Source organism: Panulirus ornatus, chromosome 4, assembly GCF_036320965.1.
Source record: "Panulirus ornatus isolate Po-2019 chromosome 4, ASM3632096v1, whole genome shotgun sequence".
NCBI classification, from domain to species: domain Eukaryota; kingdom Metazoa; phylum Arthropoda; class Malacostraca; order Decapoda; family Palinuridae; genus Panulirus; species Panulirus ornatus.
The window spans coordinates 1,646,725-1,663,920 of NC_092227.1; the positions used below are offsets into that span (position 1 = coordinate 1,646,725).

Genomic DNA, 17,196 nt, shown 5'->3' on the forward strand with positions numbered 1-17,196 from the left:
CTGTGTGTGTGAGGTTCATAAGGTAATTATAATCCGTACGTGAGGTTTATTAGGTCAGTAATAATTTGTGTATGAGATTCATAAGGTTAACATTCTCTTGTGTAAGTTCCAGGTAACTGGAATGTGAATGAGGGAGAAAGAAGAACAAACGATGAAAAGTCAAGGAATGAATGAATGAAAGTGAGTTCCCAATAGACGTCAGAGACACGAGAGAATATTGATGGAACTGTGCGAAGTGATGTGTGTCCAACTTGGACTATATCCATGAAGGCCGCAGCAGAAATACGTGGAAGGTAATTGATAGGTTGAGGGAAAAATAGGAACATGTTGGAGTGAAGGCGTGAGAAAGGTCATTACTGGGATTAAAAGAGCTTTTGAAGGAGATGCGAAACCTTCCTTATGGCTCGGAGGGAAATTGGAAAATAAAGTCTTGAATGTGAAATTAGGAAAGCTGATAACGTATCGAATAGAAGGAGATCAAAGAGGAGAGAGAGAGAGAGAGAGAGAGAGAGAGAGAGAGAGAGAGAGAGAGAGAGAGAGAGAGAGAGAGAGAGAGAGAGAGAGAGAGAGAGAGAGAGGAGAGTATATTTTTGAAAAACGTGGATGACTGGTTTATGCTTGTGAGGAAGTATGAACGAGAAGAGAGGCGGAGACAGTAGGCCAAGACACCGTCATAAGATCACGTATCATACACCCGGGTCGTCAACTATGCTATATAGAAAAAGACAATGTTTAGCTACCTTCTTCCTCGGTTGGAGATCAACGTCAACAACATGCAATATTTCCTGTCACCCAGCTCGCCTCTAGCCATACTTTGACACCATCTTTCTTCAGCAAAATTTCCTGATAGCTTCATCAGCAATTTTGTGGCAGTCATTATCTAAGCTTCCGTTAAGAAAAAAAAATCTTTATGGAAAAAGATTTTCAGGAATAACGAAATACTTGTCTTCCATCAGTTATCTTTTATTCTTATATCATTATAGAATTTCGTGGGACCTTTGAGGCATACTTGGTGAACCCTTGTGTTCTGGGGAAACCCATATTGAAATAAAGCACTGTAAGTCAAACGCGACCTGGGTCTGGCAGCATCGTATTTACCGCCTGTGGGTCAGATACAACCATTCTTATCACTCATGTTGTGGAGTGTGATATTACAACACAACTAAGGACGAAGGGGACGTGGGAAGTGGCAACTCACAACTTAGGAAATTGGGAATCTCGTTATAAACTTCGTGGAAACAGAGGTTAAAAAATGAGGGAAGGTCGGGGAGATGACAGCATACGTAATGATGTGAGAACAGCAGCTCAGCAGTAGCAGCAGCAGGGAAGTGGAAATTCGGTGTGTGTGATGAGGATGGTGTGTGTGACCCTGTGAGGAAGAATTAGAACCACTTTAATTAACGTGGATTGTGATTATATGTCTGTGTGTGTGTGTGTGTGTGTGTGTGTGTGTGTGTGTGTGTGTGTGTGTGTGTGTGTGTGTGTGTGTGTGTGTGTGTGCAGCCAATATAGATTTAGAAAAGGCTTCTAATAAGGTTGATATAATGATCTTATGATTTTTTTACCTTTTATAGTGCGCACGGGAGACAGACGAATGCCTCTGAAATTCTTTCTTAAACGCGTTGCGTCTGAGGGAATGGATGACCTGAGATACAGCCACCAGAGTGACGACATTAACATGGATGAGATGGGGTGGCTGTGGAATGAAACTGAACATTGTTGATATAGCGAGGAAGCTCCTGCAGTCTCTGCAGGTCAAACGGTTCCAACATAATGTTGGCTGCATCTAAGGAGATGTCAGCTATGGTAAATCAGTTCTATGATGTGTATCGTGGGACTGTGTGAAACAAACGTTGGTTTTCCTACTGAAAGATACGAGTAAACTCAGTGTGTTGATACTGTACATTGAGAAGTAGTAGATCCTGCTCGAAGGCTTCAGTCACCTGGAAGTGTTGATCAGTAGGGACGACATACAGTAGGGAGGTTGAAAGTACGACCAGTCATGTAAGGGAGGAGAGGTGGAGGTGTGGCGTGAGAGGTGTGGTGAGGGAGAGGACGTGATGTGTACAGAATGTCAGAAACCTGCATAATGGAGCACTGATATCATCATTTATGTATTGATATAAATCTTAATCTTTCCTGATACCAGAAATTAGGTGAAGAGATAGACAACAGATGTAAGAAAGATATAGGACGTGAGGAGGTCGCTGTAAAGACGCATGGGTGAAAGCCTAGCAATAGAGACAGTCTGGCAAAGTAGGAAACATGGCTGATGATCAGCAAATGAAGATCTACGATATGAAGAGTGAAGGTGCGAACACAGTGAGGTGGACCACCAGACACATGGACGGGCAAAGTGAATGAGCCTTTAATAGTTATGGATGTGTCAGGTGAGGATGCTAGGAAATGATTTTGGTTATGTGCAGTGGAGACGTTCAGTGTGAGGCTGGGATGGGAATGGACACGTTAATGTCAACGAGCGGCTCAGCCTATCGTGCAACGCGAATTATTTATAAGTTCTATAGCAGTGTGGTGGACCCTCTTCATTCCAACACACCAGACACAAGGGAAGGGTGCGTGTGTGAGCTGAGAGGCTCTATACAATTTGATGTATTCAATTTAAAGGAAACAGAATTAAAGATAATTACAGAACGGAAACACATCTCTAGTTTGGAGAGGAAAATGTCTAGCACTTTGATGAGTGAGGTCAAGTCAGACAGATGTGTTATGAAAGGTTAAAACTCTCATCATGTACACCAGCTTCCAGGCTGTATAGACGTCCCGTCATCTTCCTCCTCTCTCATAAGAATCATCAGTTGCTGGTAATATCTTTCTTGACACAGACACAGCAAAGTTACATAAGTTTCCCGACATCAATAAGTCACACGCTATCTTAATAGAGATGATAAGTCAAATGTGACAGTCGTTTATATGCTCTGTTTACAATCATAAATCGTATACAGCGAACAAATCTTAACTTAATTCACTTAAAGAAACTACGAAGTACATTGGGACGTGACCAAAAGCGATAGACAGGCGGAATGATGTACAAAAAATTAAAATGAAATGGCTCGCAGTATCTAGTATCTATCATTTTCCACGCGCACAAAATCTAAAGTTCACATGGCGAACGGTGATGCAAAAACGATTGCACCTGATGTGTGGGGAAAGTAAAATGAATATAGAAATTTGGTCAGAACGCACCATTACGTCAGAACTATCGTGCAATCCAATGAGGTCCTCTGTCTGCAAAATATGAATCTATATGTAAACTGTTTTCCAAACCACAGTATGTGTACGTTACATGGTTGAGATATTAATCCATATGTAAACTGTTTACCATACCACGGCATGTGTACGTTACATGGTTGAGATATTAATCCATATGTAAACTGTTTACCATACCACGGCATGTGTACGTTACATGGTTGAGATATTAATTCATATGTAAACTGTTTACCATACCACGGCATGTGTACGTTACATGGTTGAGATATTAATCCATATGTAAACTGTTTACCATACCACGGCATACGTTACATGGTTGAGATATTAATTCATATGTAAACTGTTTACCATACCACGGCATGTGTACGTTACATGGTTGAGATATGACCACATGTTCGGCTGAAGCCTGAATGATTAACAGAGACACATCATGAACACTGAGGGTAGACTGATATGTGTGACACAATATTTTCCATGGGTATTAGGAATGTATAATCAAGTGAATTGACAGTTAAACAACTTTACTAATGATTCTATTTGCATGTATGAATCTATGTCTTCATCAGTGTGTTTATCTTTTTGTTTATGTAGTATGCAAATAAATACGTCTGACTTCGCAGGCTGCCAGGTGTTGCTACAGCTGCCAACACGTATCAGGAGAAAGGTCAATATACTGGCGTTAGTTTACTTACTGATCATAAGTAGCAGGTTAGGACAGGTAGCAGGACAGCACAGGTAGCAGGTCAGCACAGGCAGCATGGCAGCACAGGTAAGAGGGCAGCACAGGTAGTAGGGTATCAAGTCCAGAGCAGTTTAGAAGCGTCCCTCTCCATCACCAGCCTACGGGGTTAAGACTGGGGACCTCAGCTCTGTAAAACGAACTCCCACTGAAGGAACGATTGTGTTTGCAAATGATTCATCCCATGGATGTGGGAATGATAGATAGATGGATAGTGAGCCCAAGCACGGTACACGAGAAGAGAAACTTTAACATAATGACTGGCGAATCTATGGCTTGATGCAGTAAACCTCAACAGATCATAAACCACAAGATCACAACACAATTCTTAACTTGTCGTGTCCAGCTTGACTACTGATTGACCCGTCTATCAAGAGTTCGTCTTGACAGTCGACTGACCGACACCTCTGTCAGGAGCAAAACACAACCACTGTTTCAACAAGGTGATTATGTGTGCAAACAAGAGACATACGAGAGAAAGAATTCGGTAAGTGAGACAGGCTGTTGTGATGACTGCTACCCTCCCTGCATCGCTAAGATTCAGATTTCTTTATTTTTTCATGTATTTCCCAACGCCTTCCACCTGACCCTTTCCCTGCACCGATCAGCTTTGGAATTCCTTATTTTCTCAATTGTTCCCTGACACATACAACCTGAACCATCTAAATAAAGCAAGTTTTCCACTTCCAAGAATCTGTTAGAATATTCTACATTTTCTTTTTTTTTTTACTTTCTGACGTAAAACCTTTGTAGCGGTAACTAAGCGCGGCAGATGACAGAGTCTTGACATGTTTCATGTTGATGATACTGACATAGAGGAAACAACCTATATCTAACATGGAATAAGATCAGTGAGTCGGCAGCGAGAATACAGTGTAAACAGGTCACTGCAATCAAGGGTTGAACAGTGACCAGCTGCTCGGTGAACCCAGCGGAGGAGGAGGAGGAGGAGGAGGAGTGTCTGGTGGTTACAGTGTAGCACCAGCAGGTCGGGTCCACCTCTTGTCCTCTAAGAGGTCGTCCCCTACATTCTGGACCCCCCGTACCATCCTGTTCTTCAAGACAGACCCAACTAGCGCAGGTAACCTCGTCATAGACCAACAAGTCTTCTGTTATCTGTCCTTCCCAGGTATTCCCAGGTGTAACTAAGACGAATGGGCCCTGTTCTGTCATTAAGGGCGTGACTGAATCTTGTAATTGCTCAGAGTGAGAGCTATGACGTCGGAATATGAATTAAGTGTACAGAACCGTATGAATTCATTTAAGCTACCCTTACCATTTGTATATTCTTTTACATAGTCATCATTTTCAAATGACTCTTGCTTAATACTGAAGCCCGAGAGGAGGCAACTGGGTTGGCAATATCTAAAAAAATATATTTCCAGAGAAGGTTCCCAACCCCTCGCTCTTCGTACCTCACCCGCGCTCAGGGGACCACCCTGGAAAATAAGTAAGAGGGTTAGATCTTAATCTCTGGAGCATCAAGAATATATGGAACACTTGATATACTTCAAGGCTAAGCGGATACCCAATCGACAGGGTGTGGGTGCTCCTCGGGCCCTTGGTACATGACTAGGCCACCGCTGACTGAGACGTTCGTGACCATAAATCCACTGTGCACTTGGCAACAGATAACGTTTGTTATGGTTCTTGAGAAGCCGGACGAATCCGTGCCGGTTCATTGCCCCAGTTCCAGCTGCCATGGCTTCGTTTTCGTCCATTCTCCTCCATGAAATCGCTCCGAAATTTGACAAGCGACTGGTTTTTGCATCACCAGAATTTTTGGGAGACCCACAAGTCTCCGGGAAAAAAAATAACAATATTCAGATTTATATGCTCAAAAATGATGACAGTCTCTCTCTCTCTCTCTCTCTCTCTCTCTCTCTCTCTCTCTCTCTCTCTCTCTCTCTCTCTCTCTCTCTCTCTCTTCAACACTGGTAGTTATTCAGGGATTTGAAAATCCTCTCCTGCCATATAGATACTTCTTCCCTACGCTGGTGTACGTAGCAGAGTGTGCAACATAAATACTTTTGAAGGCTGAATGTGCTTTAGCAAGTCATATTTTCTAATAAAGCTAATCCCCCCTCTACACATACACACACACACACACACACACACACACACACACACACAATTGGGCAACACGAATTTAAACTTGGTCCCAGCAGTTAACATGCTCACACAAACACACTAACACTGACAGATACCAGCAGGTATAAACACTGTCCTCGTCACGCTACCACTGACACACCTCCCAAACAACACTGACTACCATCCATCACCACAATAACCACAACCATTACAATCATCTTGTACCGACCAGTGCTCGTACAGGAAGACACAAGAATAGTCCCATACCTACAATTGTAAATGTCATGAACAATCCATGAACAAATGCACAGCTACACAAGCTAATAACTTGATATTCCAATAGTAATATGTGTACGTAACCACCGTGAAAATACTCATCACTTATTGTTCACCATTAAATACACAGTAAATGTCAACACAATATTACTGCATTTCAAATACTATGCCACTTTACGTCACGTAATGTTCAATTCATCTCCATTAAATGCATATCGTATAAACTGTAGAATTTGGTAAGTAAAACTTCCTGTACTATGTAACTATCCTCACTCGTGATTTTCCAGAGCATAGAAGCATCCAGCCTCACCTTGACTGATCTTAAGCTCTTTTGAGATTAATTAGTTACTCTTATGACTCCCTAGCTAGAAATTTCTCAGATATATATATTTTCAACCGAATGGTTGTCAGAATTCAATAATCCGTTCTTTATATATATATATATATATATATATATATATATATATATATATATATATATATATATATATGAATTTTCCCTTCCAGGTTTGTGAAAGTCTTCAGCTAAGTGTTAATCAAATTGTCATGTACTACTATCATTAATATGTAGACACATTTCGTAGTTGCCCAAGCTTTGTACCTGTTGTCGGTCCCACCACAGCTTACACTACGTGTGTTTACATGTCTGCCCATCATCAGCTGAGGTTACCTGTGCTGACCAGGGTGTCCGCTGAGGCCACCTGTACTGGTAGGAGTACACATGAACGGCAAAAGCTGTTATCCCCCACCACAATCATGCAGGTTACGGGCATTATGTAAGTCTTTCTCCGGCAAACCCCGGGAGCTTCATTGGTATGTAAAGGCTTGAACAGTCGTGGAGGAGCTGCGAGGTGCAAGATGTTTCTGCAATGTGGTCATTACTGTGGGATGTGAGGAGGACCAGGGGGCTCAGAGGAAACCAGACTAGCAATTGGCCAATGAGGAGGAGATCTTTTAAGCTCAGAGAGAGAGAGAGAGAGAGAGAGAGAGAGAGAGAGAGAGAGAGAGAGAGAGAGAGAGAGAGAGAGAGTACTATCGATGAGGTTTTGCCTTACGCCGTCAAGGCAGGGGAATACCTTACCCGATCACAAGTACTTCGATGAGATTTTGCCATGAGTCGAGGATGGCGTGTGGCGCTCACCACGTACCTTGCTTGGCTGATGATAAGACTTCTCTCGGACGTCACATGCAGTACATAACTGTCAATCTTTAGTTCATTGGTGGACTGTTTTCAATTAATCATCCAGGTTTCATTTAGATACTTCTGGATCTATATAATGCATTTTTCTCTTTTCTTCGCTTGGAGTCTTTCCATCTCTCTTGTTGGGTTCCCGTATTACTTCAAACTTGATAACTGTATATCTTCCTTGTTGAGATGTAGTTAAGTCGGGTTCATTTTTGTTGATGACTTCAATTCACTTTCAGTCGTAGATTATCATGCATCTGTCTCTTCTTTGTAGTCTATAGAGTTTGGGGTTTTTCAGTCTTTTATGATAGTTGATGTATTCCATTGAATTTTTCTTGAGATGTGTTTGAATGACATGTAACTTGTTCGGTTCCACTTGTTTCGGCTGGAGACCACAAGTCAAAACAATATTCAATTTTGATTCTCGTATAAACATAGAAAATTTTCATCATCAGCTTTTTGACTCTCGCGTGAAAGTTCTTGTTATCATACCGCTCTTTATTTGACCGTATACCGCTATCTTATCAATGTGCTCTTTTACATCCAGTTTCTCATATATAACAACTCTTAGTTCCTTGACGTTCGCTTTATTTTCTATTTCTTTCCCTGTTGGGCCTTTGCCCAATGTCACTGATATACATTTCATGCTTCATGGGATATTTATTCAAGTTCGTCCTCGATGAATTCCTCAGGCCCTTGTGTCCCCCATGTATAGATGATATCTAAGACTTTCTGCATCTCTTTGGATTTCTAATCCTTACATTTCACTAAGATGTCAGGAAATCATCTTAATGTACTTTAACTTGCTCCTCTGTCCATGTTGGACATTATTATGATACACAGAGATGAGGTTGATACCGTTCCCTGTGGCACGAGAAAGATATATATATATATATATATATATATATATATATATATATATATATATATATATATATATATATATATATATATATATGTATATATATATATGGAGAGAGAGAGAGAGAGAGAGAGAGAGAGAGAGAGAGAGAGAGAGAGAGAGAGAGAGAGAGAGAGAGAGAGAGAGAGAGAGAGATTGCAATAAGGTAATTGAGGAAGTGATAACACGAAAATGGCGCTGCTTAATGTGGGAAAACCCGACAGTGAAACCTAGAGGGCCCGGTAGTAAGGGGTAGAGAGCCCGTTAGTAAGGGCTAAAGGGCCCGTTAGTGAGGGCTGGAGGGCCCTGTAATAAGGGTTGGAAGACCTAGTAGTAAGGCTAAAGGGTCCGCTAGTGAAGTCTGGAAGGCAGGTGGTGACGACTGGAGGGTCCAGCGGTGTGGGCTGGAGGATCCTATAATGTGGGCTGGAGGGTCCAGTGATAAAGGCTATAGGTCCCAATCATGGGGGCTGGAGGGCCCAATGACGAGGGCTCGAGGGCCCGCTGGTGAGGAGTGGAGGGCTCAATATGGAGGGCTGGAGGGCTTAATGGGGAAGGCTGTAGGAGTGAGGAGTGGAGGTCCCGGTAATGAGGGCTGGAAATCTCGACAGGGAAGGTTGAGGGCTAGGCAGGGAAGGCAGGAGGACCTAATGGTGAGGACAGAAGGGCTCAACAGGAAGGGCTGGAGGGCTCAGCTGGGAGGACTGGAGATCTCGGCGGGAAGGGCTGGAGGGCTCGGCAGGGAGGGGCGAGAGAGGGTGGTCGGCAGAAGAGGACTTGGAGGTATTGATCCCTAGTTTGTCAGCGAGGACCGGCTGGCCCCCTCCACCCGCCCTTCCACGTCACTCCCCCCACCCCCTGCCCTCTTACCGCCCCCCCCCCCCCAGCAGCCGATGTACTGACCAAAATTCTCTTCAGCATATCCCACTAAGACGAATCGTCCGTGGGAACGACCAGTCCATAACTTCCCCGCGAAGGATGGTCGCCAATGGTCGAAAAATTCGTCCCTGTGGTCGAAGAATATAGGTAGCGAGGTGGAGATTAACAAAAAAAAACTAGCATTAACAGAGCCATGAGGACGCGATAGCTTTGCTAAGTAACACGCCCTTGGCCAGTTGCTGCCATGGTGTGAGCAACGGACAAGCCAGTTGTTCGTGTGGCCAGGTTAGCGCACAGGCTCCACACAGCAGTTGCCCACAAGGTTCAATTTTTTTTGTGCTTCATGCCTTCCATTGTCACACCGTTTTTGTTGATGATGCGTGATCGATATTGGTTTCCACGTCACAAATTGTCGTTAACGCTACAAGATATGTCTATGTTGAGTAATCTTCATGGCTAATAAATCCCGAGTAATGCAACTGACGATCCTGTATTGAGGTTGCTGGCAACTTGCCAAGTGTGAGGGTTACTTATATACGCACGCACACACCGCCACCCGCCTCCACATGTGTCAACAGCCTCTGGTATCTGCTCGCTCCATTCATTGCTCTTTCTGAGGACGCGGGCTATTTTCGCCTCCTGACGTAGGGCAGTAAGGCCGACAGAGAAGGAAAAGGAGCCAAAGACTCAAGTGAAGGCTACTACGTGAGGCTACAGCAAGTTTTTGAGTTGTAAAACTAACCCGGCAACAATTTAAAGTAGCAGTGTTGTAAGAGTCACAGGGAGTAAAGGATGGTGCTGAACGGACGGCTGTAGTGATGGGCAGCGAGCGACATCATGTGGTCGTCCTTGTGGAGGGGTCTGTCACTGTTTGACAACCCCAGTGAACAGTGAAGGATCTTAAATCAAGCGAGACGGACCCGACACTGGACCAGCCGACCAACTGGACGATTCAAATGTTATTTCGAATGCTCGTTTTCTGTTAGCCTGTCCCTTGCGGCGAGCTTTTAACAATATCACGCAATTTTGCGTTTGTGTATCAGTGGGACCTATGCCAGCGTGTTCGTAAACGACAGCAGCCCAGTCCACCATCTCAGATAAATACTACTAATCAAAATTCACAAGTTAGTCCTCTGGAAAAGGAATCACATTGATTTTAGTGGAATTCGGTTACGGAAAACGATACTAAATGAGAGAAAATCCTCGATATAGTGTATACATGTGATCTGTGTGAGACTGGTGTGCACAAGGAAGGGAAGTGTTCATTAAGTTTACTAATGATAGTTAAGACAAAGTTCACAAGGCAGAAAATGCCAGGAGGATTGTAAAATGAAAAGATGGTAACAGCAGTTCGGTAGTTTTATAAAGAATCACTTTGAAATACACGTCTGAGTTGCGGTTGAGAGGCGCGTCTTCTGTGCATAGATTACTTGTCAGTTAAGTTTACATTGACAGTGGAATCTGATGTCGAGCACTGTCGTCAGTGACCATGAACAGTAGTTAATGATGCTTTATTGTTGTCCCAGAGGCGTTGGCATCAGTGACTGTGATATCGTACCTTAGTGCACTCACTCCTCAGTAGGGATGTCCAGTTCAGTCTTAGGATGGTGTCCAGGACCTGTAGCTCTGCCAGTCATGTGAGGCCCAGCAAGGGCTCCTCCTGCAAGAGGCGCTGAAGAAGGAAATGGACCGTGACCCGTCGGGTCAGAAACAACAATCACTGCCAGAATATATTGCCTTCTGCCAAGCGTGATAATGTGCGAATGAATCATAACAATAGTAAGCTATACAGCAGGCGTCCGTTACCCTGAGTCTCACAGTAGGTGTAAGGAGGTGACTTGTACTGTGACCTGGGTGTTACCCGTTGAAGGGCGTGGAGAGACGTGGCTGGGGGCGATGTTCCCTTACTCCACCTGCATGTGCTTCAAGCCTAAGGATAAGAGGAAACAAGAATGGGTGTACTTCGCGTCGTCCGAATCTCAGGTGAGTGTTCACGCTACCTACCTATATACCTCAACTCAACTCATACTGCAGCCAAAAGCTATAGTCCATTTTTTTTTCCTTATTATCGAGGATGGACAGCGGACCACTGTGTTCGAGACCCTACTCAATCATGTCTTCATTCAGTGTATATTGTTAGCCTCTTGGGCACCGTTGTTCGAGCCTGGGATATAATAACCTGCTTAGTTTATCTATTTTTTCATCTTTTAGGCTCAGGTCGCAGGCCAGACAGTTGTACCCGAGTGTCTTAAAGTCGCCATGCTCAGGGGTCTGGCCATAGTGCTCAAGTGGTCAGATACATCTGATTACAGAGTCATAAGAGTAAAGTCTGATAGACGAGGCCACTTTCAGCACTTTCTGAACACATAGAATAAGAAAAAGAAATATCAACAGTAATTTCATATCCGGTTAGAGTATGCCTCGCTAAGGTTGCAGTGATACAGACTAACTCTTATGCTAGCAGGAGTCACATAAAATTTAAGATAAGGAAGAGAAACTCAGGAGAAACAGAATGCATAACTGATGATGGTGACTATGTAAAAAGCAGGGACTTTATTGCCCACCTGGCTATAAATGGTTGCTCAGGAGAGCACTGAGAAGTGAAAAGTTTTCAGAGGGACTACATCGTCTTGTTTTCGACAAAATTTAAAAACTTCCTCCAGTCAGAAATAAATGGCGGGCTGTAGTGGCTATATTGGAAGTCAGATCGGCACGTGATGAAGACCCTTAAAGAACTCTTCATCAACCACATCTCTTCATACTTGCTTTGTTATGCCTGACGGTACCTGACAAGATTTGAGAAATTTCGGCCATTTAGAGGCCATTTTCAGCTGTGGTGGCCAACTTGGCCGTTGGATCAGCTTGAAAATAAGTTAACTAATAAAGGAACGTCCGCTAAACAGTTTTGAACAGTTTCGTTTCAGTTGATCGTGTGGTTCCTGAGGGAAAGATTGAAATGTGAAGGGTTTACACCGGGAGAAGGGCAAGCAAGAGATCATTTTGCCCTGTCAAGGACATCTTCGTAGTTGGACCTGCACTGAAGTGGGGTGACGGACAGTGGACCAACCATAGATCTTCCATGCAAAATTTTGGTTCAGAATGAGAAAGAAAACTTTGAAATGTGAGAAGTTTACAGACAGAAGACAGACACAAAGCGAAACCAGTAGCTCACGAAGTGACATAATAAAAAGGAAGATTTTTTTTCTCATGTCAACATCAACGAGTAAACTGTTCCGATAGTCACAACCTTCCATTCTTTACAATTACCTGGACGTCACTGCTAATTTACTGGGATTTCTGCCTCAAGCAGGAATCTCTCTCACAACGGAAAACTTTACTGAATTTTTGTGAATTCTTGAAACATCCAAACACCAGAATAAACCCGCAAAATTAGTATGCGTCAAGGTATTTTATCATATTGTTGCCTGTAAGTAGAAATTAATTAGGGTCTGATGTACCGCTGACAATAATTGGCTTGATGATGTTTTGTACCAACGTTATTTGTCAAAGAGGCTTTGCAGATGTCATCCTCAATAGCTACCCCAGGAAATGATATGTAATGAATATTGTTAAAACAATATTGTTAATATTGTTTTAAGTTTTAAGGTATAGATTCTCGTGAATTCTCCATGAACTATTATATAGTTTGGACAGTTTGTTTACTTCCTTCCCCAGGAGTCCTTTCTGTCCTTATGAGGCTCCTGCAACGCTCAGGGAGCTAGCTACGTCCACCGGTCGGGACCACAGGTCATGAATATCTGGGCAATTTCATTCTCATAAACATTAAACTGTGAAATAACATTTCCGAAAATGGAGTTACAGTCTGAGGTATCTCAGAAAAAAATTACAAAAACAACAAAATGTATTCAACTTTTGACTAGTGCAAGAAATATCTACGGGACTAGAGTAGTTTTGGTGTTGTTTGTCAGAGATGACAAACCATAATCAAAATAATGAAATCCAGTTGTGACAAGCAAACCAGTCACAGTGGAAGGTCCCTAAATTTGAGAATCTTCACTGATCCTCAGTAGACTGGTAAACTCCTGCATTACTCTCAGCCTTTACAGCCGGCCAACACTCCCGATCATGGGTACATATTGTGTGTGGGACGTACCTTGTGGCCGAAAGGAAGACGCCATTTCCCGGGCTTGCTACTTTTGCGTCCTTTTCACACAGCAGAAGACCCATCCTTCGCTACATTATATCAAGGGCCATAAATTCAGTGAGAGCATGTATGGTCTTAGCATTATCTTGAACATATGAAAAAGGAACTTCACTATTTTCCGATTTGACGTTGACGGTCTTAATGACCCTGGCAGTTGAGAGGCCGAATAATCAACCGTCATATGTCATCCAACAACCACGATGAAGACACCACATATCAGAGGATCAGAAACTGACGTCTTTCTCTCCGAAAGCCGAGGTGAAGTTCCTGAAATATTGCAACACGGATTTTCTGATCATAGTTCTGAGCTTCTGTAATAGAATGAATTCAGGAGAGTCTATTCACACCTTACCAGTGAGCTAGCCAACCGGTAACTCAGCGAGACTCTAGAGGCCTATGTCGGAGCTGCAGTCGCCTTAGTGTAAGAGGAAAGAAAGGGAGAATTCCACAGCTTCGATGTACGGTCATTCGTTGTGTGCCTGTTCTTCCACACAAAAGACTGGGAAATAGTAGGACAGTCTTGTGCAACATGTCTAGATTTTAGTTGGTCGGGTTACATGCAGGTAGACCACAAGCATATTAACAGACTATGACAGGTATACAACAATGGAGCACTTGAGTTGAGCCCCGGGATCTGATGCCTACCTCCTTTACTTATCTTGTCCTCTTTTTCTCTCCCTCACCGCACTCCCAAGAATCCTCCAACAAATCCCTTCCAAGTTCATCAACTTCCAGAACCTTTCCCTCCAATAAACAATGAAAAGAGATTTCCGTGGCTTTATCTCCAGCCACCATTAAGACCAGTCATCCACTCCCTTCGTATAGCAAGCTTCAAAACCTCTTAAGTTGGTCTCCTGCAGATAATTAACTCAAGCTCAGTGTGCCGACACCCCATGGTCGAAGAATGGATATACATGAGGCTCTAGAATACAGAAAAAACAAAAGCAATGGTTCCATTTCATACACGAAATGATAAGAATTATGGTAATAACTTTCCTTAGTCATACAGAGAATGAGAGAGGAGTCTCGTGCGACAAAGATAATATGTTGATCAGTATGTAGGTGCAAACTGACTCTGAATGAAGAAAATCTAGCGAGGGAGTGAAACATAAGCGTGAGGAGAATTAAATCAGTTGGCTGACAGCTTGTGTGATGCCGTCACAAAAAAAGATACAATACTATGTTTGTAGGATCAGAGGAAGACAAAAGAGACAGCCAGTAGCAATAAGGAAACGAATTTCATATGGATAAGTTAACTAAGAAAACAAAAGACGGCCGGAATTTGGATCTAGCAGCAGGTGAGTCTGTTGGTCAGAGGGACAGTGTGTGCTGCAGGACAGCTCAAGGTGTACTGGAATCTCTCCTTGAAGGAGATGGACCAATAGAGAGCGAAGGAAAAAATGAAAGATAAAATCTTGTATTGGTTCTAAGCCGTCATTTCCAATCAGTATGACACTGTACAGTCCTGTGTCATCACATAAAACTTTAAGAGCGACTGCAGCAGCGTGTGTGTATGTATATGTGTGTGTGTGTGTGTGTCCCTCACTGGTCAAACTGTAACTTTCCTTGAACTCCTCGAGTTTGTAAGTATTTCGAGTAAGTTTTAATGGGTTTATTTGAATTCTGAGACTGTAATTTAGGCGTATTGTGAACTTAATACATAACTTTCAGTTTAATAATGCGTTTTATATTGTTGAGTAAGAAATAGTTGAGTGAGGATTTAGCAAAAGTTGCAGAAAATCAGAGTTTGGTCTAACTACTACAATTTACACTACATGTTCGCAGTTTATATTCAGATAAAAGTGAATGTCTTGATACATGTTCACCGTTTCTCGCATTAGCGAGATAGCGCTAGAATCAGACGAAGCAATGGTCTTATTTACTCACATCCACTCTCTGATTGTCATGAATAATGCACCAAAACCAGAGCTCCATGTCCGAAACCACGTCCAACAGACTTCCACTCCGCGCTTCGTAAGACTTGGTTCTGTCTATTGACACTGCGTCGTCTCCTGTATACCACATGGATATTGTTGAGTGTCTTCACCTCAAAGTCTCTGATGGTACGGCGAATACACTCTCTACCTAGACCAGAGGTGGATTTTACCTGCTCATAAACCTTCTCTGAGCACTTCCCTCTCGCTGACCACCCAGACATCCTCAAGTGCCCAGGAACCTTTAGCAGCGCTTGAAACATGAGCTAAACTAAGAAGAAATATAAGGTTAACAGAACATGAATACAAAGTATAGAAACGCGAGGATAGAAATTGGTTGAATGATGGAGAGGATAATGAATGTGTCGGAGCATTTAGTGTGAGGCTGTGGTGTGAGTGTGACCAAAGGAGAGTACCTCACATGGAGGAGGAGAGATACCTGTGTCATCCTCCAGGGCTGAACGCTGCCAACCTATGTTGTGACTGAGGCCAGCTGGTGCGCTGCTTGGATGACGATGAAACATTTCATATATCATCTCCTGTTATCTCCTACTTCTAAATAAAAGGAGAAATATATATATATATATATATATATATATATATATATATATATATATATATATATATATATATATATATATTCTCCTATGAGTCCACGGGGAAAATGAAACACGAAAAGTTCCCAAGTGCACTTTCGTGTAATAATCATATCATCAGGGGAGACACATTTTCCTCGTGGACTCATAGGAATATCTTGATCACGCGCAAAATTGTGATCCTTTCCAATATATATATATATATATATATATATATATATATATATATATATATATATATATATATATATATATATAAAGAGTAAAATGTAACTAGAATCAGGATGATAAAGACACCAGAACATAATGTCGCGTTAAATCGATGGGAAAAGATCTAAGGATTATGGAGGGATGTGTGTGTTTCGTGACGATTCTGGTTAGGAAACTAATTGAAGTAATGGGCAGTCCAGGAAGGCATAGGTCGGGGACTCCACGGCAACCGCATTTAGGGGGAGCAGACGTCTCTTAGGATACCTCATCGTCCGTAATCCTGCGGCGGAGCAGGACGTGTGGACTACTGTCGTAGGACCACAGAGTCGCTTGGGTAAATAGGACGCAGGAATATATTTCTTGCTTTCTCTTTGATTATTCCTCATTTTACAGCCTAATCCCTCGAGCTGTGTGATGCAAGACGTGCCTCGACCTAGGTTGAACTACCTGAGGAGGATATATGGCCAGGGGTAGCTTCCTGATCGTGTTGATGTGAAAGTTATTCATGTCGTCCCACCTCAGTCAGGGGCTACTTAACTATATATATGGGCTACTTATAGTTAGATAACTCAAGAAATTACTCGACAGTCACTGACGATAGTTGATATGACTGGGAGCGCAATATTGCTGGAATAAACCGTAAGTTCCTCAGGCCAAAGCAGAGGAGGCGATACTAAGAACACTGCCAGATGATGGGTGTGTTTACATACAGTTTATAAGTCCCTGATGGATGAACTTACAGTTGGTGCTCCTGAGAGGCACAACATTCTCTCCTGTGACGTCCATACATGCCAGCCAGACTTGTGACGTCCATATACGCCAGCCAGACCTGTGACGTCCATATACGCCAGCCAGACTTGTGACGTCCATATACGCCAGCCAGACCTGTGACGTCCATATACGCCAGCCAGACCTGTGACGTCCATATACGCCAGCCAGACCTGTGACGTCCATATACGCCAGCCAGACTTGTGACGTCCATATACGCCAG

The 17,196-nt window shown here is 42.9% G+C and overlaps 1 protein-coding gene across 1 annotated transcript in view; it reads left to right on the top strand.

Moving 5' to 3' along the window:
* The first annotated feature begins 9,875 nt into the window (after nucleotides 1-9,875).
* LOC139765046 (uncharacterized) overlaps nucleotides 9,876-17,196 on the top strand; it is a 479,849-nt gene continuing 472,528 nt past the window's right edge. Inside the window, exon 1 of the mRNA XM_071692159.1 lies at nucleotides 9,876-11,283. Coding sequence (XP_071548260.1) covers nucleotides 11,197-11,283 — 87 coding nt within the window. The 5' untranslated portion in view covers nucleotides 9,876-11,196. The remainder of the gene's footprint in view (nucleotides 11,284-17,196) is intronic.